This window comes from Bombina bombina, chromosome 2 (assembly GCF_027579735.1).
Source record: "Bombina bombina isolate aBomBom1 chromosome 2, aBomBom1.pri, whole genome shotgun sequence".
Lineage (NCBI taxonomy): Eukaryota > Metazoa > Chordata > Amphibia > Anura > Bombinatoridae > Bombina > Bombina bombina.
The window spans coordinates 345804548-345830357 of record NC_069500.1 but is presented as its reverse complement, the minus strand read 5'-3'; the positions used below and the strand labels follow the sequence as shown (position 1 = coordinate 345830357).

The 25810-nt window shown below is 41.5% G+C and overlaps 1 protein-coding gene across 1 annotated transcript in view; it reads left to right on the top strand.

Moving 5' to 3' along the window:
* ATXN2 (ataxin 2) overlaps positions 1 to 25810 on the top strand; it is a gene marked incomplete in the record, with an annotated part of 1324939 nt that overhangs the window by 675199 nt on the left and 623930 nt on the right. The window contains 1 exon segment of the mRNA XM_053699757.1: positions 11563 to 11760. Coding sequence (XP_053555732.1) covers positions 11563 to 11760 — 198 coding nt within the window.

Sequence of the window (25810 nt, the reverse complement as noted above, 5' to 3'; positions counted from 1 at the left end):
TTGGGATACTATTCAAACATTTTTGTGGTCCCAAAGAAGGAGGGATTTTAACGTCCAGTTCTGGAACTAAAGTACTTAAATACATTTCTAAGTGTCCCCTCTTCAAAATGGAGACAATAAGGTCCATCCTTCCCTTAATTCATTCCTTCACCTTCCAATCCACAGGGAACACTTCCAGTTTCTCAGGTTTGCGTTCCTGGACCAGCACTTCCAGTTCATTGCTCTTCTGTTTGGTCCAGCTACTGTTCCAAATATTTCTACAAGGGTTCTAGGGGCTCTTCTATCAGTTGCCAAAACCCGGGGTGTAGCAGTAGCTCCCTACTTGGACGATATTCTGGTACAAGCACCATCGTTTCGTCTGGCGGAAGACCATTCGGAATCTCTCCTCTGTCTTTTTCGATCCCACAGAGGGAAAATACATAGAGAAAGGAGTTCGCTTATTCATAGCACCAGGGTGGAATTCCTGGGCACGATAATAGATTCCATAGACATGAGAATATTTCTAACAGACCAGAGAAGTTGTAAACTAGCTTTAACATGCTTTGCCCTCCAGACCTCCTTAAGTCCAGCTGTGACTTAGTGTATGGAGGTAATTGGTCTCATGGTGTCCAGCATGGACATCATTCTCTTTGCCAGGTTCCACCTTAGGCCGTTGCGACTGTGCATGCTGAGACAGTGGAACAGCGATCATTTGGATCTGTCTCAACAGATTTCTCTGGACAACCGGTCGAGAGAATCACTCTCTTGGTGGCTCTGTCCGGATAACCTAAAAGGGACATCCTTTTTAAGACCGTCCTGGGTGACTGAGACTATGGACACAAGTCTGTCAGAATGGGGAACTGTTTGGGACGCTAAGAAGGCGCAGAACCTGTGGAGAGCTCCCTCCTGCTAAACATTCTAGACCTTGGGGCAATATTTAAATACTTTAAAGGCTTGTCCCCTACTGGGTTCGTCCCAATTTATCTGATTCCATTTAAACAATATAACCTTGGTGGCTTACATCAACCATCAGGCGGGAACGAGAAGCTCCCTAGCAATGAGGGAAGTATCTCAGATTCTGGAGTGGGCGGAGACCTGTCAGCGATCCACATTCCCGATAGGTGGGGAACGCCAGAGATAGATCTCATGGTATCCCGTCTCAATACCAAGCTACCCAGATATGGGTCGAGGCCCAGGGATCCTCAGGTAGAGCTAATAGATGTATTAGCAGTCCCTTGGAGGTTCAATCTAGATTCTCTTTTCCTGCCATTACCACTCCTTCCTTGAGTGGTGGCTCGAATCATAGAGGAGCAGGCGTCTGTGATACGGATTGCTCCATCGTGGCCGCACAGGATATGGTTCGCGGATCTAGTGGGGATGTTATAATCTCCTCCTTGGAGGTTACCTTGTTGCAGGGATCTGCTGGGACAAGGCCCCTTTATTCATCAAAATCTAGATTCTCTGAGGCTGACTGCGTGGAGATTGAACGCTTAGTATTAGCCAAGAGAGGGTTTTCTGAGCGTGTTATTGATACTCTCATTCAAGCTTGTAAGCCGGTTACTCGTCGCATCGTTCATAAAGTGTTCAGGACCTACCTATTCTGGTGTGAAGAGTGTTTTTTCGCCTGGCACAAAGTAAAGGTTGCCAGGATTCCTTCTTTCTCCAGGAATGACTGGAGAAGGGCCTCTCATCTAGTTCCTTGAAGGGACAGATTTCGGCCCTGTCTGTTTTTACTGCACAAGAGGCTTGCTGAGCTTCCAGATGTACAGTCTTTTCTTAAGGTTCTGACTAGGATCGGGCCGGTGTTTAGATCTAATATGCTCCTCCTTGGAATTTAAATCTTGTTCTTAAAGTTTTGCAACTGGCTTCGTTTGAGCCTACGCATGAGATTGACATTAAGTTGTTTGTCTTGTTTTTTCTACTAGCTATTGCTGCTGCGCGCAGAGTCTCTGAGATTGCTGTTTTGCAATGCAACCCTCCTTATCTGGTGTTCAATGCTGATAAGGCTGTTCTACAAACCAAGTTAGGATTTTGAAATCGCAACATCGAGAAATTGTGGTTCCTTTCTTATGTCCTAATCCTTCTTCATCAAAGGAACGTTTACTACATAATCTGGATGTTGTTCATGCCTTGAAGTTCTTCAGGCTACGAAGGAATTTAGACAAAGTTCTTCTCTGTTGGTTATCTTTTCTGGGAAGCGTAGGGGTCAGATGGCCTCTTCAATTTCCTTATCTTTTTGGTTGAGGAGTATCATCTGTTTAGCATATGAGCCAGCGGGTCTTAAGCCTCATCAAAGGATTACGGCTCATTCTACGAAAGCAGTGGCTTCCTCTTGGGCCTTCAAAAACGAGGCCTTTATGGATCAGATTTGTAAGGCAGCTACCTGGTCCTCCTTACATACTTTTTCCAGATTTTACAAGTTTAATGTTTTTGCTTCTGCTGAAGCAGCCTTCGGAAGAGGTTTTTCAGGCTGGGGTGCCCTCAGATTAAGGGCCGCCTCTCTCTTTTACCCTCCCGTTAGCATTTAGTGTCCTCTGGAGCTTGGGTATAATTTCCCACAAGTAAGCAATGCATCTGTGGACTCTCCCTGTATTAAGGGGAGAGTTCACAGCCCCCGCCGTGTTCTCCATTGGACGGCCCTACATTTTAATTTATTTATCTGGCACCTTTTTCACCCTGACATTTCTCCTAGTGTTCCTTGTTCCTTCGGCAGAATGACTGGGGGATGAGGGAAGTGGGGGAGGTATTTAAGCCTTTGGCTGGGGTGTCTTTGCCTCCTCCTAGTGGCCAGGTTCAGTATTTCCCACAAGTAAGGAATGCAGCTGTGGACTCTCCCTGTACAGAAGGAAAGGAAATTATCCGGCAAACACAATTTTATTAATTTTTTGTTTAGTTTTTTTGGGTTTCCCTGCAAGCAGGGATTTGGGGTTTAGCTTAGTCCACGTTAATCTCTGCAGTAGAGTAATGGTTGCATTTAAGCAGTTAGGAAATTGTGAGGTGGTCCTTGCTCTGTTTCCTAACATATTGCTGCCCTAATATTGAAAGCCAGAGTAGGTTTACTCTGTTCTTTCTTTTTTCTACAGGTCTCTGTAAGGAGTATGTGTCCTTTCTTGCCTTGTGAGCTGTCATCCTGCCTGACAGCTGGATTGCAGGTAAGTGCTTTTGTCTTCTAGGTATGGGAGACTTGCAGGATATTTATTTTTGAGGATATTTTTGAGGATATTTATAGGCAGGGTGCAGGTACTTATGTGCTTTGAGAGACTAAGGGGTTAATTTTTCCTTGCTGGGAAAGATTAACTCTTTATTGGGAAGGGCTTGCAGCTGCTTATTGTATTCGGTTGTTATAGCCTTTACATATTGTGTACTTATTTATTTTTTCTCTCTTACGGCTTGAGAAGTGTGTATAACGGTTTTATGGCCGTGTTTTTACGGTTTATTTTGGCTTTTTGGGGCTTTATTTCTGGCAGCGCACGCTTTCTTTTGTTTCTGCGCTTTTTTGTTGGCCAGAAATGCTCATGTAACTCGCAATTCCGCTTTTTAGTGAAAGCGGGGCGGAGTCTGTAAGAGCCATCATTACGATCCTGTTTGTAAGACAGGAAGGTGTTATTTTCAGATAGGGCACCCCAGCTCTTCTGAGGTGTAGAGGGCCTGTTCTGGTTATGGCTGCTACTTTTTCAAGTTTTTTTTTTCCATTATGTTTGAAATGATAATGATTTAATTTTCAAATTTTTTTGGGGGGGAAATCATTTTCTATGACCATGGATCTAGAATCCATTGCTTGTGATAAGTAGTGCCTGTTATGCCTTGAGACACAAATTGTTTTGCCTATGCAATTATGTGATACTTGTTAAGGTAAAACTTTGCAATGCAAAAATAAATTGTTGCCTTCTAAGCCCGATAAAGTCTTTCAGGATGATGCTGTTCAGGCAATGCCACAGTTTTCTCCTCAAACGTCCCAAGCCTCTCTGGTGTCACATGCAGTGCCCTGCAGTTCCTCTCAACCTCCTGGTGGAGTATATTTGCCTGCAGATTTTGCTGCACAGATATCTTCTGCGGTATATGCGGCATTATCTGCTTTTCCTTTTTTGGGAAATCGCAAGAGGAAAACTAAACATTTATCAGATAGTAAGGTATCTGTTTCATCTGCTGATACGCAGGTTGTCCTTCCTCATAAGTCTGAGGGTGAAAACTCAGATTCAGACAGTGTAAATCCTTTGCCTGATACTGAGGAAGTTCATTTTAGATTTAAGCTTTAACACTTTTGTGTATTGTTAAAGGAGGTATTGGCTACTTTGGATGACTCCGATTCATCTGTCGTTGTCAACCCTAAGAAGTCTAGTAAACTTAATAAATACTATGATGTTCCTTTCTCTGTGGAGGTGTTCCCTGTTCCAGACCATGTGACAGAGATTATTTCTCAGGAATGGGAGAAGCCAGGGATTCGTTCTCCCCGTCTCTCGTTTTTAAAAAGATGTTTCCTTTTACAGACTCTATTAAAGATTCTTGGCGCACAGTGCCTAAAGTAGAAGGGGCTGTTTCTACTCTGGCTAAGAGAACTACAATCCCTATAGAGGATAGCTGCTCCTTTAAGGATCCCATGGACAAAAAGCTGGAAGCTTATTTGAAGAAGATGTATGTTCATCAAGGTCTTCAATGGCAACCTGCAGTTTGTATTGCCACAGTATCTAGTGCAGCATCTTATTGGTGCAATGCTTTGTCTGAATCTGTTTTAGAAGAGACTCTGTTGGAGGATATTCAAAATAGGATTAAGGCTCTTAAACTAGACAATTCCTTTATTTCTGATGCTAATATGCAAGTTATTAAACTAGGAACCAAATTGTCTGGCTTTACTGTTCTAGCCGTAGGGCTTTGTGGCTTAAATCTTGGTCAGCTGATGTTACTTCCAAGTCCAAGCTTCTGGCGCTGTCTTATAAAGATAAAACCTTATTTGGACCTGGTTTTGCAGAAATTATTTCTGAGATTACAGGTGGAAAAGTCTTTTTTTCTACCACAAGACAAGAAAAATAAACCTAAAGGACATCTAAGTAATTTTCGTTCCTTTCCCAATTTCAGAGGTCATGTCTTTTTCCCCTACAAAGCAGGAACAGTCCAAGTCTTCTTGGAGACCCAATCAGTCTTGGAACAAGGGGAAGAAGTCTAAAAAGCCTGCAGCTGAGGCTAAGACAGCATGAAGGCTCTGCCCCTGGTCCGAGATCGGATCAAGTGGGGGCAGACTTTCCCTTTTTTGCCAAGCATGGATTCGAGATGTCCCAGACCCTTGGGCAGTGGACATTGTATCTCAGGGTTACAAAATAGAATTCAAATCTCTTCCTCCCATGGGCAGATTTCACCTTTCAAGATTATCTGCAGATCAGGTAAAAAGAGAGGCATTCTTGAACTGTGTTCAGGATCTTTTCTTTTTGGGAGTGATTGTTCCAGTTCCTGTAAGGGAACAGGATCTGAGATTCTATTCAAATCTGTTTGTGGATCACAAAAAGGAGGGAACTTTTCAACCAATTGTGGATCTATAAATTTGATACTTTTGCTTCGGCTGAGGCCTCTTTTAGGAGACAGGTTCTTGAAGCCGGTGGTGCCTTCTGTTTAGGTCTGCCTGTCTTCTTTTCCCTCCCTGTTCATTCTGTGTCCTCTAGCTTGGGTATTGGTTCCCACTAGTAATTGAATGACGTTGTGGACTCTCTATATCTTAGGAAAGAAAACAGAATTTTTGCTTACCTGATAAATTTCTTTCTTTCCGGATATGGAGAGTCCACAACCCCACCATTTATTAAGACATTTATTTTTGACTAAACCTCAGGCACTTCTACACCTTTGTGTTATTCCTTTTTTCTATTTCCCTTCGTTCGAATGACTAGGGATTATGGGTAGGGGAGTGATACTTAAGTCTTGCTGTGGTGCTCTTTGCCGCCTCCTGCTGGCCAGGAGAGATATTCCCACTACTAATTGAATGACGTTGTGGACTCTCCATATCCGTAAAGAAAGAAATGTATCAGGTAAGCATACATTCTGTTTTTTTATTGTGTATGTCATTTTTTTTAAATAATTTAACCCCTTTTACAATGTATACTATGTGCCTTTAAAGGGACATAAACCCCAATTTTTTTCTGTCATGATTTGGATAGAACATAACATTTTAAACAACTTTCTTATTTACTTCTATTGTCAAATTTTCTTATTTTTCTTGTTATCCTTTGTGGAAAAGCAGAAATGTAAGCTCAAGAGTGTGCATGTGTCTGCAGCACTATATAGCAGCAGTTTTGCAACATTGTTATACATTAGCAGGGGCACTAGATGGCAGCACTGTTTCCTGTTGTGTAGTGCTTCAGGCATGTGCACGCTACCTACCTAGGCATCTCGTAAACAAAGAAAACATGAGAATGAAAAAAAATTGATAATAGAAGTAAATTGGAAACTTTTTAAAAATTGTGTCCTCTATCTGAATCATGAAAGAAAATTTTGGGGTTTAATGTCCCTTTAAGGGACAGTAAAGTAAACATTCAACTTTTATGTTTCAAATAGAATGTGCAGTTTTAAATAACCTTACAATTTACTTCTCTTGTCAAATTTGTTTAATTCTCTTGGTATCCTTTGTTAAAAATGAGGCTCAGGAGCAGCAATGCACTGCTAGGAGCTGCCTGAACACACCTGGTGAGCCAGTGACAAGAGGCATGTGGGTGCAGACACTAATCATCAGCTAGTTCACAGCACTGCATTGGTGTTCCTGTGCCTACCTAGGTATAACTCTAAAGCAAATAAGAGAACAAAGCAAATTTGATAACAGAAGTAAATTGTAACGTTTTTTTTTTTTTTGGGGGGGGGGGGGAATGCATGTTCCATATGTATCATGAAAGTTTAATTTTGACTGTACTGCCCATTTAAGTTTCAGTACTTACATTGACATTTAAAAAGCCATCATTATTCAGTTTTCTAAATGTTTTATGCAGTTTTAAAAATTGGAATTTGATATCAAATATGTAAAGTTGTTGCTGTGGTCACATTGTGCTCCAGACAATGTTTATGATCAAATAATCTAATTTCTTTGCAAAGATATGATGAGTCCACGGCTTGAGTTATTACTGTTGGGAATATCACTCCTGGCCAGCAGGAGAAGGCAAAGAGCACAGTTAAACTGCTAAGTATCACTCCCTTACCCACAACCCCCAGTCATTCTCTTTGCCTTTGGTGCATGGAGGTGATGGAGTTTAGGTGTCTGAAGAAAAAATTTTTGATTTCATCTACAAGCAAGTTTTGGGGTATAGTTGTATTCCACGTCATTCCTTGCAGTCGGGTAGTGGTGGCTTTAAAGCAGTTTAGAGGTACTTACTGCGTTTTCCTAACAATTGCTGCCCTAGTTTAGAAAGCCAGAGTTGGCTACTCTGTTCTTTCTTTTTCAAAGGTTTCTGAGGAACTGTGCCTTCTCATACCTAACTGTCTACATGCCGGACAGCGGAGCAGGTAAGTGCTTTTTCTTGCCCTGTGGTTCCTCTATACTTCCTAGTGGAGTTAAAAGCAGAAATTGCTGCCCAGGTATCTTCAGCGGTATTTGCGGCATTAGCTGCCATTCCCAGATTACAGGGAAAACGCAAGAGGAAATCTAGAAATTCAGAAACTAAGGTGCCTGCACTTAGTTCTGCTTCCCAAGTTGCCCTTTCTCATAAGTCTGATGAGGAAGAGACATCGGGACTTTCTGAGGGTGAAATCTCAGATCTGGACAGTATAAGGTGGAATCCTTCAGATTTAAGCTTGAACACCTTTGTGTATTGTTAAAGGAGGTTTTAGCTACTTTAGATGACTCAGATACCCCTGTCGTTATCACTCCTAAGAAATCTAGTAAACGTAATAGTTTCTTTGATGAACCTTCCACTTCAGAGGTTTTTCCTGTGCCGACCGTGCTAGGGAGATTATCTCACAGGAATGGGAGAAACCAGGGGTGTCTTTTTCCCTATCTCCCATTTTTAAGAAAATGTTTCCTGTTGAGGACTCCATTAAAGATCCTTGGTATACTATATCCAAAGTTGAAGGGGCCATTTCCACTCTCGCTAAGAGATCCAATATTCCTATTGAGGATAGCGGCTCTTTTAAGGATCCGATGGACAAGAAGCTGGAGACTTATTTGAAAAATATTTATGTTCATCAAGGTCTCCAATGGCAACCTGCGGTGTGTATTGCTACCATGACTAGTGCGGAATCTTATTGGTTTGACGTCTTGTCTGATTCTCTTCAAGTAGAGACTTCCTTGGATGAAATTCAAGATAGGATTAAAGCTCTTAAGTTGGCCAATTCCTTTATTGCAGATGCCATTTTACAGGTTGTTAGACTAGGAGCTAAAACTTCTAGTTTCGCTGTCCTAGCCCACAGGGCGTTATGCTTGAAATCCTGGTCTGTGGACGTTTCCTCTAAAGTCAAGCTTCTGGCGATTCCTTACAAGGGCAAAACCTTGTTTGGAACCGGTTCGGTAGAAATTATCTCTGATATTACGGGTGTAAAAGGGTCTTTTCTACCTCAAGATAAGAAGAATAGGCCTAAAGGTCGTCAGAGTAATTTTCGTTCCTTTTGTAACTTCAGAGGAAACAATAATACAGAAATAGGAGGACAGTGCCAATATTACGAAAAAGTATGCAGGCTCACTTCTATTTGGACAATCGCCTAACAAAATTGTACAGATGGATAAATAGGAAATATTAAATATATGAAGGTGCGCCCCAAGAGAGGCTTAAGTATACTAGAGAAAGTAGAAATAAAGAATTACTAGATAATGGTGTCACAGATGTTATAGAACACTCATAGAACAAGTTAGTAGTATTATAAAGTGTCCTAGCCTAAGAGAGTATAGAAACTGGAAAAAACCTCAGAGAAAAGAATGAGTCTTGATAAAGGCCTCGTAGCAGGCTGAAACGCGTTTACCTTTGCATTGATTTGACATACCAGCCCAAGTGACTCTCTCTGTAAACGGTCTGGAACTCGTTAAAAGCTCAGGGCCTTTGGACTCAACATCTTGGAGTTGAGGGTGATTTACAATGCTCTATTGGCTTGGCCTCAGTTGTCCTCCGCCCATTTTAACAGGTACCAGTCAGACACCATAACCTCTGTGGCTTACATCAGTCACCAAGGAGGAACTCTGAGTGTCTTAGCCATGAAGTAGTTTACTCGGATTGTTCAGTGGGCAAAGACCCACAATTGCTGTCTATCTGCCATCCACATTCCAGGAGTAGACAACTGAGAAAGCGGATTTTCTGATCAGACAGACTTTTCATCCCGGGGAGTGGGAACTCCATCAGGAGGTTTTTTCAAGCTTAGTCCTCAAATGGGGGGTGCCGGAGTTAGATCTGATGGTGTCCCGTCAGAACGCCAAGCTTTCAAGGTACAGTTCGAGGTCAAGTGATCCGCAGGCCATTCTGATAGATGCTCTGGCGGTTCCTTGGGTTTTCAGGTTGGCATCCCTGTTTCCTCAGTTTGCACTCCATCAACGAGTCATTGCTCGTGTCAAACAGGAGAGGGTGTCGGTGATTCTAATAGCCCCTGCGTGGCCTCGCAGGATCTGGTTTGCAGACCTAGTGGAGATGTCATCTCTCCCACCTTGGAGATTACCTCCTGATTCAGGGTCCCTTCCTTCATCCAAATCTTGTTTCTCTGAAGCTGACTGCTTGGAGATTGAATGCTTAATTCTGTCTAAGTGTGGTTTTTCTGAGTCGGTAATTGAGTCCATGATTCAGGCTCGCAAGCCTGTTACTAGAAAGATTTACCATAAGATATGACATAAATATCTTTATTGTTATTATCCAAAGGCTACTCTTAAAGTGGCAGTAAACCTGGAAAATGTTATGTAATTCTGCACATAGTGCAGAATTATATAACATTATCTTAGCCAAACTTTATGCAACATAATATTGCCTCTGAAATTTGATTAAAAGAAGAGTGTTTTTCAGACCGCTGCTCTTGCGCTACTGAGCGGGTCTGGTTTTCCCCCTGAGCGCATTTGGGCAGCTGTCTAGTCGCGCCATTACACTTAATGCAGCTCGCTCCTGCTCTGTCTGATAGTGGGAGCGAGCTGCATTGAGTGTAATGGCGCGATCGGGCCGTACTGTGAATAGACAGCTGCTCAGATGCGCTCAGGGGGAAAACCAGACCCGCTCAGTAGAGCAAGAGCGGCGGTCTGAAAACTCCTCTTTTTTTTTTTTTTAAAATCAAATTTCAGAGGCAATATTTTGTTGCATAAAGTTTGGCTAAGATAATGTTATATAATTCTGCACTATGTGCAGAATTATATAACATTATTTTCTAGGTTTACTGACCCTTTAAAGTAGAATTAGAATTCCTAGAATTGTATATTTTCTTCATTAAGGCCTGGAAAAGGGATTGTCAGTCACTACCCTGAAGGGTCAGATTTCTGCTTTATTAGTTTTACTACATAAACTTTTGGTGGATGTGCCAGATGTGCAATCTTTTTCTCAGGCTTTGGTCAAAATCAGGCCTGTCTTTAAGTCTGTTGCTCCTCCTTGGAGCCTTAACCTTGTTCTTAAAGTTTTACAGCTGGCTCGGTTTGAGCCGTTGCATTCCATAGACATTAAGTTGTTATCTTGGAAGTTTTTGTTTCTTGTTGCCATCTCTTCTGCTCGAAGAGTCTCGGAACTCTCAGCTCTGCAGTGTGATTCCCCTTATCTTATTTTTCATGCCTATAAGGCGGTTCTTCGTACTAAGTTAGGTTTCCTTCCTAAGGTTGTTTCTAATAGAAATATCAATCAGGAAATTGTTGTTCCCTCTCTGTGTCCTAATCCTCCTCCTTCCAAAGAACGTTTTTACACAATTTGGATGTTGTACGTGCTCTTAAATTTTACTTACAGGCAACTAAGGATTTTCGCCAGTCCTCTGCCCTCTAAAGGTCAGAAAGCTACTGCTTTTGGGAATTAGGGCTCATTCCACAAGAGCTGTTTCCTCTTCTTGGGCTTTCAAAAATGAAGCTTCTGTGGAACAAATTTGAAAGGCTGCAATTTGGTCTTCTCTACATACTTTTTTCAAATTTTCTAAATGTGATACTTTTGCCTCGGCTGAGGCTTCTTTTGGGAGAAAGGTTCTTCAAGCGGTGGTGCCCTCTTGGTGCCCTCTGTTTAGGACTGCCTGTCTTGTCCCTCCTTATTTATCCGTATCCTCTAGCTTGGGTATTGGTTCCCAACAGTAATTACTCAAGCCGTGGACTAACCATATCTTTGGAAAGAAAAACAAACTTTATGCTTACCTGACAAATGTATTTATTTCTGGATATGGTGAGTCCATGGCCCCACCCTTTATTTTTAGACAGTTGTTCTTTTGACTATAACCACAGGCACCTCTACACCTTGTGTTACTACTTTTTCTTCATCTCCCTTTGGTCGAATGACTGAGGGTTGTGGGTAAGCGAGTGATACTAAACTTTTTAACTGGGGTGCTTTTTGCCGCTTCCTGCTGGCCAGGAGTGATATTCCCAACAGTAATTACTCAAGCCATGGCCTCACCATATCCAGAAATAAATAAATGTATCAGGTAAGCATACATTTTTTTTTCTTTCACTTTTTTCTTTAAAATTTTCAGTTCAAAGATTGTCTCCAAAGACTCACAGACCAAGGTCCCCAAGACAGAGTGTTATAGGCTGCAGTGCTGCTGGATCAGCCCTAAATGCTTCCCAATCTGGTACTCTCTCATCTGAATCTGTTTCCTTGCCAGTGCCTGCTGCATCCCCCTCTCCTTCTAGCACCGTATCCAACAGAGCAGTTACTCCATCTTGTGAAGGTATTAAAATAACAGAACTCTTTAAACATGTTAGTTTAGGTTAATGTTTAGAGAGATATTAATAATTTTATATTTGAATCATATTTATTAGCATTTAAACACTGCAATGCATTGCAAATGCTCTGGATTAAAAATAAATGAGTTTTAAAATGTTTGTTTATTTTTCTCTTGTAAAGGTGTATCCAGTCCACGGGTTCATCCATTACATGTGGGATATTCTCCTTCCCTACAGGAAGCTAGCAAGAGGACACCCACAGCAGAGCTGTCTATATAGCTCCTCCCCTAACTTCCACCCCCAGTCATTCTCTTGCAGCTCTCGACAAGAAAGGAAGTATTAAGAGAAATGTGGTGACAGTGTAGTTTTTACCTTCAATCAAAAGTTTATTTTTAAACAGTACCGGCGTTGTACTGTTTTTACTCTCAGGCAGAAATTGGAAGAAGACTTCTGCCTGGAGGTTTGATGATCTTAGCGGTTTGTAACTAAGGTCCATTGCTGTTCTCACACATAACTGAAGAGTATGGAAAGACAACTTCAGTTGGGGGGACGGTCTGCAGATTGCCTGCTTTGAGGTATGTTCAGTATATTTTTTTCTAGAGAGATAAGGTCTAGAAAATGCTGACAGTGCCTGGTATATTTAAGGTAAGCCTGATACAGTGATTTAACAACAACTGGGATCATGCTTGCAAAAAGGGATAATATTCATGTTAATACCTATATTACTTAGTGTAAAAACGTTTGCATGATTTATAAATAAAAACGATTTTTCTCTGAGGGTGATAAATCTTTATTTGGGGCCTAGTTTCCACATGGCTTGTTAGATTACTCCTAGGGGTACTTTTTTAAGGCCCTCTGACTTTGAGTGCATGGTGGGAGGGGCCTATTTTCGTTTTCAGTCTGAGACATCCAGCTTCCCTGAAGGAGTCCTCTGGCTTATTAGGACCTCTATAGAGGGTTTTGTTCCTGCAAAAATCGTTTTTAAGGGCAGGTAGGAGCAACAGCAGAGCTTTGGCAGTGTGTTTGACTGTTTAACAGGTTTAATGTTTTTCTAATTCGTTTTTGAGCCTGGGGGGTTAATCATCCATTTGCAAGTGGGTGCAATGCTGCTTTAGTCCCTTATACATACTGTAAAAATTTTGTAGAGTTTACTACTGTTTTTCACTGTTTTGCAGTTTATGTGGTAGTTTTTCTTTCATGTAATTAGCAAGAGTCCATGAGCTAGTGACGTATGGGATATACATTCCTACCAGGAGGGGCAAAGTTTCCCAAACCTCAAAATGCCTATAAATACACCCCTCACCACACCCACAAATCAGTTTTACAAACTTTGCCTCCTATGGAGGTGGTGAAGTAAGTTTGTGCTAGATTCTACGTTGATATGCGCTCCGCAGCAGGTTGGAGCCCGGTTTTCCTCTCAGCGTGCAGTGAATGTCAGAGGGATGTGAGGAGAGTATTGCTTATTTGAATGCAATGATCTCCTTCTATGGGGTCTATTTCATAGGTTCTCTGTTTTCGGTCGTAGAGATTCATCTCTTACCTCCCTTTTCAGATCGACGATATACTCTTATATATATATATATATATATATATATATATATATATATATATATATATATATACCATTACCTCTGCTGATTTTCGTTTCAGTACTGGTTTGGCTTTCTACAACATGTAGATGAGTGTCCTGGGGTAAGTAAGTCTTTTTTCTGTGACACTCTAAGCTATGGTTGGGCACTTTTTTAATAAAGTTCTAAATATATGTATTCAAACATTTATTTGCCTTGACTCAGGATGTTCAACATTCCTTATTTTCAGACAGTCAGTTTCATATTTGGGATAATGCATTTGAATCAATCATTTTTTCTTACCTTAAAAATTTGACTTTTTCCCTGTGGGCTGTTAGGCTCGCGGGGGCTGAAAATGCTTCATTTTATTGCGTCATTCTTGGCGCAGACTTTTTTGGCGCAAATTTTTTTTTCTGTTTCCGGCGTCATACGTGTCGCCGGAAGTTGCGTCATTTTTTGACGTTTTTTTGCGTCAAAAGTGTCGGCGTTCCGGATGTGGCGTCATTTTTGGCGCCAAAAGCATTTAGGCGCCAAATAATGTGGGCGTCTTATTTGGCGCTAAAAAAATATGGGCGTCACTTTTGTCTCCACATTATTTAAAGGGATATTCCAGCCAAAATTGGAAACCACATGGATGCATTTCAGTATTGAACAGAAGCAATTTTGTAATGTACATGCATTAGCTAAAATGCTTCTAATAAAAGCTATAGCTGTTTCAAAAGAGTATTTACATATGCAACGTGCACCAGCATTTTATACACAGTACTTGGTCAGACAGCCTAAGGTGCTTGTACCATCTGGTAATGATTCAATTTGTTAATTGCTGACATGACACAAGCCCCAGTGATGAGCTGAGCAGCTGCAGTATTTAAAATGTGGATGCAGTGACAATACCTAGTTATGCTTCACATGCACGTGCAGAGAAAAATGTTAACTTTAAAACAATGATAACTTTTACTAGAAGCATTTTTGCCAATACATGCTTATTGCAAATATATTTCTATTCAAAGATGTAATTAATCTATGTGCATTTAAATTTTGACTGGAATGTCCCTTTAAGTCTCATTATTTATTGCTTCTGGTTGCTAGAAGCTTGTTCACTGGCATTTTTTCCCATTCCTGAAACTGTCATTTAAGGAATTTGATCTATTTTGCTTTATATGTTGTTTTTTTCTATTACATATTGCAAGATGTCCCACGTTGCAACTGAGTCAGAAGATACTTCAGGAAAATCGCTGCCTGGTGCTGGAGCTACCAAAGCTAAGTGTATCTGCTGTAAACTTTTGGTATCTGTTCCTCCAGCTGTTGTTTGTATTGAATGTCATGACAAACTTGTTAATGCAGATAAAATTTCCTTTAGTAAAGTTCCATTACCTGTTGCTGTTCCGTCAACATCTAATACTCAGAGTGTTCCTGATAACATAAGAGATTTTGTTTCTGAATCCATTAAGAAGGCTTTGTCTGTTATTCCTCCTTCTAGTAAACATAAAAAATCTTTTAAAACTTCTCATTGTTCAGATGAATTTTTAAATGAACATCATCATTCTGATTCTGATAATGGTGCTTCTGGTTCAGAGGATTCTGTCTCACAGGTTGATGCTGATAGATCTTCATATTTATTTAAAATGGAATGTATTCGTTCTTTACTTAAAGAAGTTCTAATTGCTTTAAAAATGGAGGATTCTGGTCCTCTTGATACTAAATCTAAACGTTTAGATAAGGTTTTTAAATCTCCTGTAGTTATTCCAGAAGTTTTTCCTGTTCCTAGTGCTATTTCTGAAGTAATTTCCAGGGAATGGAATAATTTGGGTAATTCATTTACTCCCTCTAAACGTTTTAAGCAATTATATCCTGTGCCATCTGACAGATTAGAGTTTTGGGACAAAATCCCTAAGGTTGATGGGGCTGTCTCTACTCTTGCTAAGCGTACTACGATTCCTACGGCAGATGGTACTTCCTTTAAGGATCCTTTAGATAGGAAAATTGAATCCTTTCTAAGAAAAGCCTATTTGTGTTCAGGTAATCTTCTTAGACCTGCTATATCTTTGGCGGATGTTGCTGCAGCTTCAACTTTTTGGTTGGAAGCTTTAGCGCAACAAGTAAACAGCATTAAACAGCATTATTATTCTTCTTCAACATGCTAATAATTTTATTTGTGATGCCATCTTTGATATCATTAGGGTTGATGTCAGGTATATGTCTTTAGCTATTTTAGCTAGAAGAGCTTTATGGCTTAAAACTTGGAATGCTGATATGACTTCTAAGTCTACTCTGCTTTCCCTTTCTTTCCAGGGCAATAAATTATTTGGTTCTCAGTTGGATTCTATTATTTCAACTGTTACTGGAGGGAAAGGAACTTTTTTACCACAGGATAAAAAATCTAAAGGTAAATTCAGGTCTAATAATCGTTTTCATTCCTTTCGTCACAACAAGGAACAGAAACCTGATCCTTCATCCTCAGGAGCGGTATCAGTTTGGAAACCATCTCCAGTCTGGAATAAATCCAAGCCTTCTAGAAAATCAAAGCCAGCTTCTAAGTCCACATGAAGGTGCGGCCCTCATTCCAGCTCAGCTGGTAGGGGGCAGATTACGTTTTTTCAAAGAAATTTGGATCAAATCCGTTCACAATCTTTGGATTCAGAACATTGTTTCAGAAGGGTACAGAATTGGCTTCAAAATAAGACCTCCTGCAATGAGATTTTTTCTTTCCCGTGTCCCAGTAAATCCAGCGAAGGCTCAAGCATTTCTGAAATGTGTTTTCAGATCTAGAGTTGGCTGGAGTAATTATGCCAGTTCCAGTTCTGGAACGGGGGCTGGGGTTTTATTCAAATCTCTTCATTGTACCAAAGAAGGAGAATTCCTTCAGACCACTTCTGGATCTAAAGATATTGAATCGTTATGTAAGGATACCAACATTCAAAATGGTAACTGTAAGGACTATCCTGCCTTTTGTTCAGCAAGGGCATTATATGTCTACAATAGATTTACAGGATGCATATCTGCATATTCCGATTCATCCAGATCACTTTCAGTTTCTGAGATTCTCTTTCCTAGACAAGCATTACCAGTTTGTGGCTCTACCGTTTGGTCTAGCATCAGCTCCAAGAATTTTTACAAAGGTTCTCGGTGCCCTTCTGTCTGTAATCAGAGAACAGGGTATTGTGGTATTTCCTTATTTGGACGATATCTTGGTACTTGCTCAGTCTTTACATTTAGCAGAATCTCATACGAATCGACTTGTGTTGTTTCTTCAAGATAATGGTTGGAGGATCAATTTACTAAAAAGTTCATTGATTCCTCAGACAAGGGTAACCTTTTTGGGTTTCCAGATAGATTCAGTGTCCATGACTCTATCTTTGACAGACAAGAGACGTCTAAAATTGATATCAGCTTGTCGAAACCTTCAGTCACAATCATTCCCTTCGGTAGCCTTATGCATGGAAATTCTAGGTCTTATGACTGCTGCATCGGTCGCGATCCCCTTTGCTCGTTTTCACATGCGACCTCTTCAGCTCTGTATGCTGAACCAATGGTGCAGGGATTACACAAAGATATCTCAATTAATATCTTTAAAACCGATTATACGACACTCTCTAACGTGGTGGACAGATCACCATCGTTTAATTCAGGGGGCTTCTTTTGTTCTTCCGACCTGGACTGTAATTTCAACAGATGCAAGTCTTACAGGTTGGGGAGCTGTGTGGGGGTCTCTGACGGCACAAGGGGTTTGGGAATCTCAGGAGGTGAGATTACCGATCAATATTTTGGAACTCCGTGCAATTTTCAGAGCTCTTCAGTCTTGGCCTCTTCTGAAGAGAGAATCGTTCATTTGTTTTCAGACAGACAATGTCACAACTGTAGCATACATCAATCATCAAGGAGGGACTCACAGTCCTCTGGCTATGAAAGAAGTATCTCGAATTCTGGTTTGGGCGGAATCCAGCTCCTGTCTAGTTTCTGCGGTTCATATCCCAGGTATAGACAATTGGGAAGCGGATTATCTCAGTCGCCAAACGTTGCATCCGGGCGAATGGTCTCTTCACCCAGAGGTATTTCTTCAGATTGTTCAAATGTGGGGGCTTCCAGAAATAGATCTGATGGCCTCTCATCTAAACAAGAAACTTCCCAGGTATCTGTCCAGATCCAGGGATCCTCAAGCGGAAGCAGTGGATGCATTGTCACTTCCTTGGAAGTATCATCCTGCCTATATCTTTCCGCCTCTAGTTCTTCTTCCAAGAGTGATCTCCAAAATTCTGATGGAATGCTCGTTTGTTCTGCTGGTAGCTCCTGTGCAGCTGTTGCTGGGTTATCGTTTACACACTCCCATGGTGAGACTGAGCGCTGATAGTTCCAGCTGAGCCCAAGGAGATCCCATAGATCGATACAGCCTACAGCCTATTGGAGCTCCACCAGTGACGTCATCTGCCTGGGGGTGTCTGTCGGGCGACTCACAACGGTCCCGACTCGCAGTGAAGGGCACGCTCTAAGTGCCGCTACAATTGTGAGTATCCACTCTAGAAGGGGGGATTATTTGCATTTTATTTGTCTCTACATCCAAACGTTACTGCTTTATGGGTCTGGCGCCTCTCTCTCTATTTCGTCTGTATATGTAGGATTCCTCTGGGAGTTCGTCTGGAGAGCGCAGCCTTTACACCAAGCCCACCGGAACGGAATCATTATCCAGCAGCGCACCTCTTGAGGATAGTTGGATTATCCGTACTTAATGAACGCTAGCTCCAGCATGGCCTCACAGGTTTTGGTATGCGGATCTTGTCCGTATGGCTTCTTGCCAACCGTGGACTCTTCCGTTAAGACCAGACCTTCTGTCTCAAGGTCCTTTTTTCCATCAGGATCTCAAATCCTTAAATTTAAAGGTATGGAGATTGAACGCTTGATTCTTAGTCAAAGAGGTTTCTCTGACTCTGTGATTAATACTATGTTACAGGCTCGTAAATCTGTATCTAGGGAGATATATTATAGAGTCTGGAAGACTTATATTTCTTGGTGTCTTTCTCATAATTTTTCCTGGCATTCTTTTAGAATTCCAAGAATTTTACAGTTTCTTCAGGATGGTTTGGATAATGGTTTGTCTGCAAGTTCCTTGAAAGGACAAATCTCTGCTCTTTCTGTTCTTTTTCACAGAAAGATTGCTAATCTTCCTGATATTCATTGTTTTGTACAAGCTTTGGTGCGTATAAAACCTGTTATTAAGTCAATTTCTCCTCCTTGGAGTTTGAATTTGGTTCTGGGGGCTCTTCAAGCTCCTCCGTTTGAACCTATGCATTCATTGGATATTAAATTACTTTCTTGGAAAGTTTTGTTCCTTTTGGCCATCTTCTCTGCCAGAAGAGTTTCTGAATTATCTGCTCTTTCTTGTGAGTCTCCTTTTTTGATTTTTCAGCAGGATAAGGCGGTGTTGCAAACTTCTTTTGAATTTTTACCTAAGGTTGTGAATTCCAACAACATTAGTAGAGAAATTGTGGTTCCTTCATTATGTCCTACTCCTAAGAATTCTAAGGAGAAATCATTGCATTCTTTGGATGTGGTTAGAGCTTTGAAATATTATGTTGAAGCTACCAAGACTTTCCGAAAGACTTCTAGTCTGTTTGTTATCTTTTCCAGTTCTAGGAAAGGTCAGAAGGCAACTGCCATTTCTTTGGCATCTTGGTTGAAATCTTTAATTCATCATGCTTATGTCGAGTCGGGTAAAACTCCGCCTCAAAGGATTACAGCTCATTCTACTAGGTTAGTTTCTACTTCCTGGGCGTTTAGGAATGAAGCTTCGGTTGATCAGATTTGCAAAGCAGCAACTTGGTCCTCTTTGCATACTTTTACTAAATTCTACCATTTTGATGTGTTTTCTTCTTCTGAAGCAGTTTTTGGTAGAAAAGTACTTCAGGCAGCTGTTTCAGTTTGAATCTTCTGCTTATGTTTTCATTTAAACTTTATTTTGGGTGTGGATTATTTTCAGCAGGAATTGGCTGTCTTTATTTTATCCCTCCCTCTCTAGTGACTCTTGCGTGGAAAGATCCACATCTTGTGTAGTCATTATCCCATACGTCACTAGCTCATGGACTCTTGCTAATTACATGAAAGAAAACATAATGTATGTAAGAACTTACCTGATAAATTCATTTCTTTCATATTAGCAAGAGTCCATGAGGCCCACCCCTTTTTTTGTGGTGGTTATGATTTTTTTGTATAAAGCACAATTATTTCCAATTCCTTATTTTTTATGCTTTCACACTTTTTTCTTATCACCCCACTTCTTGGCTATTCGTTAAACTGATTTGTGGGGGTGGTGAGGGGTGTATTTATAGGCATTTTGAGGTTTGGGAAACTTTGCCCCTCCTGGTAGGAATGTATATCCCATACGTCACTAGCTCATGGACTCTTGCTAATATGAAAGAAATGAATTTATCAGGTAAGTTCTTACCTAAATTATGTTTTTTCTCTTAAAGGCACAGTACCGTTTTTTATTATTGCTTTTTTCACATTTATTAAAGTGTTTTCCAAGCTTGCTGGTCTCATTACTAGTCTGTTAAACATGTCTGACATAGAGGAAACTCCTTGTTCATTATGTTTAGAAGCCATTGTGGAACCCCCTCTTAGAATGTGTACCAAATGCACTGACCTTTCTATAAGTTATAAAGACCATATTAGGGTCCAATGCGTTTACTTTACAAGACATGGCGGCAGTTATGAATCATACCATCACAGAGGTATTGTCCAAACTGCCAGGGTTACAAGGAAAGCGGGACAGCTCTGGGGCTAGAACAAATACAGAGCTCTCTGATGCTTTAGTAGCTATGTCTGATATACCCTCACAATGTGCAGAAGTTGAAGCCTGAGAGCTTCTATCTGTGGGTGACTTCTCTGATTCAGGGAAGGCGTTACTTCAGTCTGACTCTGAAATGACAGCATTTAAATTTAAGCTTGAACACCTCCGCATGTTGCTCAGGGAGCTTTTAGCGACTCTGGATGATTGTGACACCATTGTAGTCCCAGAGAAATTGTGTAAAATGGACAAATACTTTGCAGTGCCTGTTTACACTGATGTTTTTCCAATCCCTAAGAGGTTTTCAGAAATTATTACTAAGGAATGGGATAGACCAGGCGTGCCGTTCTCTCCCCCTCCTTCTTTTAAGAAAATGTTTCCTATAGATGCCGCTACACGGGGCTTGTGGCAGACAATCCCTAAGGTGGAGGGAGCAGTCTCTACCCTAGCTAAGCGTACAACTATTCCTGTCGAGGACAGTTGTGCTTTCCTAGATCCTATGGATAAGAAATTAGAGGGTTTCCTTAAGAAAATCTTTATACAACAAGGTTTTATTTTCCAGCCTCTTGCATGCATTGCCCCAGTCACTGCTGCAGCGGCTTTCTGGTTCGAGTCTCTGGAGGAGGCTTTACAGGTAGAGACCCCATAGGATGATGTCCTTGACAGGCTTAAAGCTCTTAAGTTAGCCAATTCATTTATTTCTGACGCAGTTTTTCATTTAACCAAGCTAACGGCTAAAAATTCAGGTTTTGCCATTCAGGCACGTAGGGCGCTATGGCTTAAATCCTAGTCAGCTGATGTCACTTCAAAGTCTAACCTTCTCAAGATCCCCTTCAAAGGGCAGACCCTATTTGGGCCTGGACTGAAGGAGATCATTTCTGATATTACTGGAGGAAAAGGCCACGCCCTTCCCCAGGATAGGTCCAACAAGTTAAGGACCAAACAGACTAATTTTCGAAACTTCAAGAGTGGCGCAGCTTCATCTTCCTCTTCTACAAAGCAAGAGGGAAATTTTGCCCAGTCCAAGCCAGTCTGCAGACCTAACCAGGCTTGGAACAAGGGGAAACAGGCCAAAAAGCCTGCTGCTGCCTCTAAGACAGCATGAAGGAGTAGCCCCCGATCCGGGACCGGATCTAGTGGGGGGCAGACTTTCTCTCTTCGCCCAGGCTTGGGCAAGAGACGTCCAGGATCCCTGGGCTCTAGAGATTGTTTCCCAGGGATATTCTGGATTTCAAAACTTCATCTCCAAAGGGGAGATTTCATCTCTCACAATTATCTGCAAACCAGATAAAGAGAGAGGCATTCTTACATTGCGTTCAAGACCTACTAGTTATGGGAGTGATCCACCCAGTTCCAAAGGAGGAACAGGGGCAGGGCTTCTATTAAAATCTGTTTATAGTTCCCAAGAAAGAGGGAACTTTCAGACCAATCTTGGATCTCAAGATCCTAAACAAATTTCTCAGAGTCCCATCCTTCAAGATGGAGACTATTCAAACCATCCTACCTATGATCCAGGAGGGTCAATATATGACTACCGTGGATTTAAAGGATGCTTATCTACATATTCCGATACACAGGGATCATTATCAGTTTCTCAGGTTCGCCTTCCTAGACAGGCATTGCCAGTTTGTGGCTCTTCCCTTCGGGTTAGCCACGGAACCAAGAGTCTTTAAGAAGATTCTAGGGTCCCTTCTGGCTGTTCAAAGACCGCAGGGTATAGCAGTAGCCCCTTACCTAGACGACATCCTGATATAGGCGTCAACTTTTCATATCGCCAGGTCCCATACGGACATTGTTCTGTCATTCCTAAGGTCTCACGGGTGGAAGGTAAACGAAGGAAAGAGTTCTCTCTCACCTCTCACAAGAGTTTCCTTCCTAGGAACTCTGATAGATTCAGTAGAAATGAAGATTTATTTGACAGAGGTCAGGTTGTCAAAGCTTCTAACTTCCTGCCGTGCTCTTTATTCCATTTCTCGTCCGTCAGTGGCTCAGTGTTTGGAGGTAATCGGATTAATGGTAGCGGCAATGGACATAGTTCCATTTGCCCGCCTACATCTCAGACCACTGCAACTTTGCATGCTCAATCAGTGGAATGGGGATTACACAGATTTGTCCCCTCTACTAAATCTGGATCAAGAGACCAGGGATTCACTTCTCTGGTGGCTATCTCGGGTCCATCTGTCCAAGGGAATGAGTTTCCACAGGCCAGAATGGACTATAGTAACGACAGATGCCAGCCTTCTGGGCTGGGGTGCAGTCTGGAACTCCCTGAAGGCTCAGGGTTCGTGGACTCAGGAGGAGGCCCTCCTTCCGATAAACATTCTGGAACTAAGAGCGATATTCAATGCTCTTCAGGCTTGGCCTCAGCTCGCTGCGGTCAGGTTCATCAGATTTCTGTCGGACAACATCACGACTGTAGCCTATATCAACCATCATGGGGGAACAAGGAGCCCCCTGGCAATGTTGGAGGTTTCAAAGATAATTCTATGGGCAGAGGTTCACTCTTGCCATCTCTCAGCTATTCATATCCCAGGAGTAGAGACCTGGGAGGCGGATTTTCTAAGTTAGCAGACTTTTCATCCGGGGGAGTGGGAGCTCCATCCGGAGGTATTTGCCCAGTTGATCCAACTTTGGGGCAAACCAGAACTGGATCTCATGGCGTCTCGTCAGAACGCCAAGCTTCCTTGTTACGGGTCCAGGACCAGGGATCCCAAGGCAGCGCTGATAGATGCTCTAGCAGCGCCCTGGTCCTTCAGCCTGGCTTATGTGTTTCCACCGTTTCCTCTGCTCCCTCGTCTGATTGCCAAGATCAAGCAGGAGAGAGCTTCAGTGATCTTGATAGCCCCTGCGTGGCCACGCAGGACTTGGTATTCAGATCTGGTGGACATGTCATCCTTTCCACCATGGACTCTGCCCTTCAAGGTTCCTTCAAACATCCAAATCTAATTTCTCTACGTCTGACTGCTTGGAGATTGAACACTTGATTCTATCAAAGCGTGGTTTTTCCGAATCAGTCATTGATACCTTAATTCAGGCTCGAAAGCCTGTCTCCAGGAAAATCTATCATAAGATATGGTGTAAATATCTTCATTGGTGTGAATACAAGGGTTACTCATGGAGTAAGGTCAGGATTCCTAGGATATTATCTTTTCTCCAAGAAGGATTAGAGAAGGGATTGTCAGCTAGTTCCTTAAAGGGACAGATTTCTGCTCTGTCTATTCTTTTGCACAAACGTCTGGCTGAGGTTCCAGACGTTCAGGCGTTTTGTCAGGCTTTAGTTAGAATCAAGCCTGTGTTTAAACCTGTTGCTCCGCCATGGAGTTTAAATTTAGTTCTTAATGTTCTTCAAGGGGTTCCGTTTGAACCTTTGTATTCCATAGATATTAAGCTTTTATCTTGGAAAGTTCTGTTTTTAGTAGCTATCTCCTCGGCTCGAATAGTTTCGGAGTTATCTGCTTTACAGTGTGATTCCCCTTATCTGATTTTCCATGCAGATAAGGTAGTGTTACGTACCAAACCTGGGTTTCTGCCTAAGGTGGTATCTAATAAGAATTTCAATCAGGAGATTGTTGTTCCTTCCCTATGTCTTAATCCTTTTTCAAAGAAGGAACGTCTATTACACAATCTTGATGTGGTTCGTGCTTTAAAGTTTTATTTACAAGCTACAAAAGATTTTCGTCAAACATCTGCTTTGTTTGTTGTCTACTCTGGACAGAGGAGAGGCCAAAAGGCTTCGGCAACTTCTTTCCTTTTGGCTAAGAAGTATAATTCGCTTAGCTTATGAGACTGCTGGCCAGCAGCCTCCTGAAAGAAGTACAGTTCATTCTACTAGAGCAGTAGCTTCCACATGGGCTTTTAAACATGAGGCCTCTGTTGAACAGATTTGTAAGGCTGCGACTTGGTCTTCGCTTCTTACCTTTTCTAAATTCTATAAATTTGATACTTTTGCTTCTTCGGAGGCTATTTTTGGGAGAAAGATCTTACAGGCAGTGGTGCCTTCCGTTTAAGTTTCCTGCCTTGTCCCTCCCTTCATCCGTGTCCTAAAGCTTTGGTATTGGTATCCCACAAGTAATGGATGAACTTGTGGACTGGATACACCTTTACAAGAGAAAACAAAATTTATGCTTACCTGATAAATTTCTTTCTCTTGTGGTGTATCCAGTCCACGGCCCGCCCTGTCATTTTAAGGCAGGTGTTTTTTATTTTTAAACTACAGTCACCACTGCACCCTATAGTTTCTCCTTTTTTTCTTGCTTGTCTTCGGTCGAATGACTGGGGGTGGCAGTTAGGGGAGGAGCTATATAGACAGCTCTGCTGTGGGTGTCCTCTTGCAGCTTCCTGTTGGGAAGGAGAATATCCCACAAGTAATGGATGAACCCGTGGACTGGATACACCACAAGAGAAATAAATTTATCAGGTAAGCATAAATTTTGTTTTTTTGATGAAAAAAGTTTTTATTGAATTTTTCATAAATAGTATACAATAGAAATTCAAGACCTAACATTTTTGTCAAAAATTCTATACAACATGGGTCATCCATCTTACATTGCTCTTTGCCAAATTTTACCAGGTGTACCTTTAAAGGGACAGTATACTATACAAATTGTTTTTTCCTTAATGTGTTTCCAATTACTTTTTACCAGCTGCATAGTATAACATGTATGAGATTTGCTTTTTTAAGGCTTATTTGTGTATATGAATTAGCTGATTTTATGTTTTTAAGCCACAACCTAATAAAATGGGTTGAGCTTGTAGGTATAATCAGATCTCATTACTTTATCACATTGTGTACATATACCTGCTTCTTTATCTTATATCTGTCCATAAACCAATCATCAATACTTGGAGAGAATAATGGAAAATTAACATTTTATTACCTTACCTCTTCTATAACCCACTGGGAGTGTAATTTCTTCTACTGGCTGTGTTAACACAGCTTAGCCTTGAGGCCAATAACTTTCAGAATGGGTGGGGATACTACAGGCTAAATAAACTATTTCAAATGCCAATATAAGGGTAATGGAATTACTTGTAAATAATTTAATACACTCCAGCAGGTAAAGTGGATCATTGGGAACAAATTAAAGGGGAGGACATTTTTGAGTAAACTGTCCCTTTAATCAACATATATGGTCACAATACACTTCTTACCGAACCAATATTTACATATAAAATTAATATATTTGTTATAGGGAGGGGTCCAGCCAAGGTTTAACAAGTGTGTGAAATCCTGTTTCCATTGAATATGAATCTTATATATAATACCTAATTGTCAGTTTCGTTAGATCGTCGCCTATTTTTGATCTTCAATAGGAACTGATCTTTAGTTTCTAGTATATCTGCAGAGGCACTACTCTTCTGATAATAAAAATTAATCTTATCTATACTATAATTGCGTTTGTAATGTCCGTCGCCGTCGGCAGTTGCGCATGAGCAAGAGAGCAAGAGAGAAGTGGGGGGAGAGAGCAAGAGAGAAGTGGGGGGAGAGAGCAAGAGAGAGGTGGGGGGAGAGAGCAAGAGAGAGGTGGGGGGAGAGAGCAAGAGAGAGGTGGGGGGAGAGAGCAAGAGAGAGGTGGGGGGAGAGAGCAAGAGAGAGGTGGGGGGAGAGAGCAAGAGAGAGGTGGGGGGAGAGAGCAAAAGAGAGGTGGGGGAGAGAGCAAAAGAGAGGTGGGGGGGAGAGAGCAAAAGAGAAGTGGGGGGGGGAGAGAG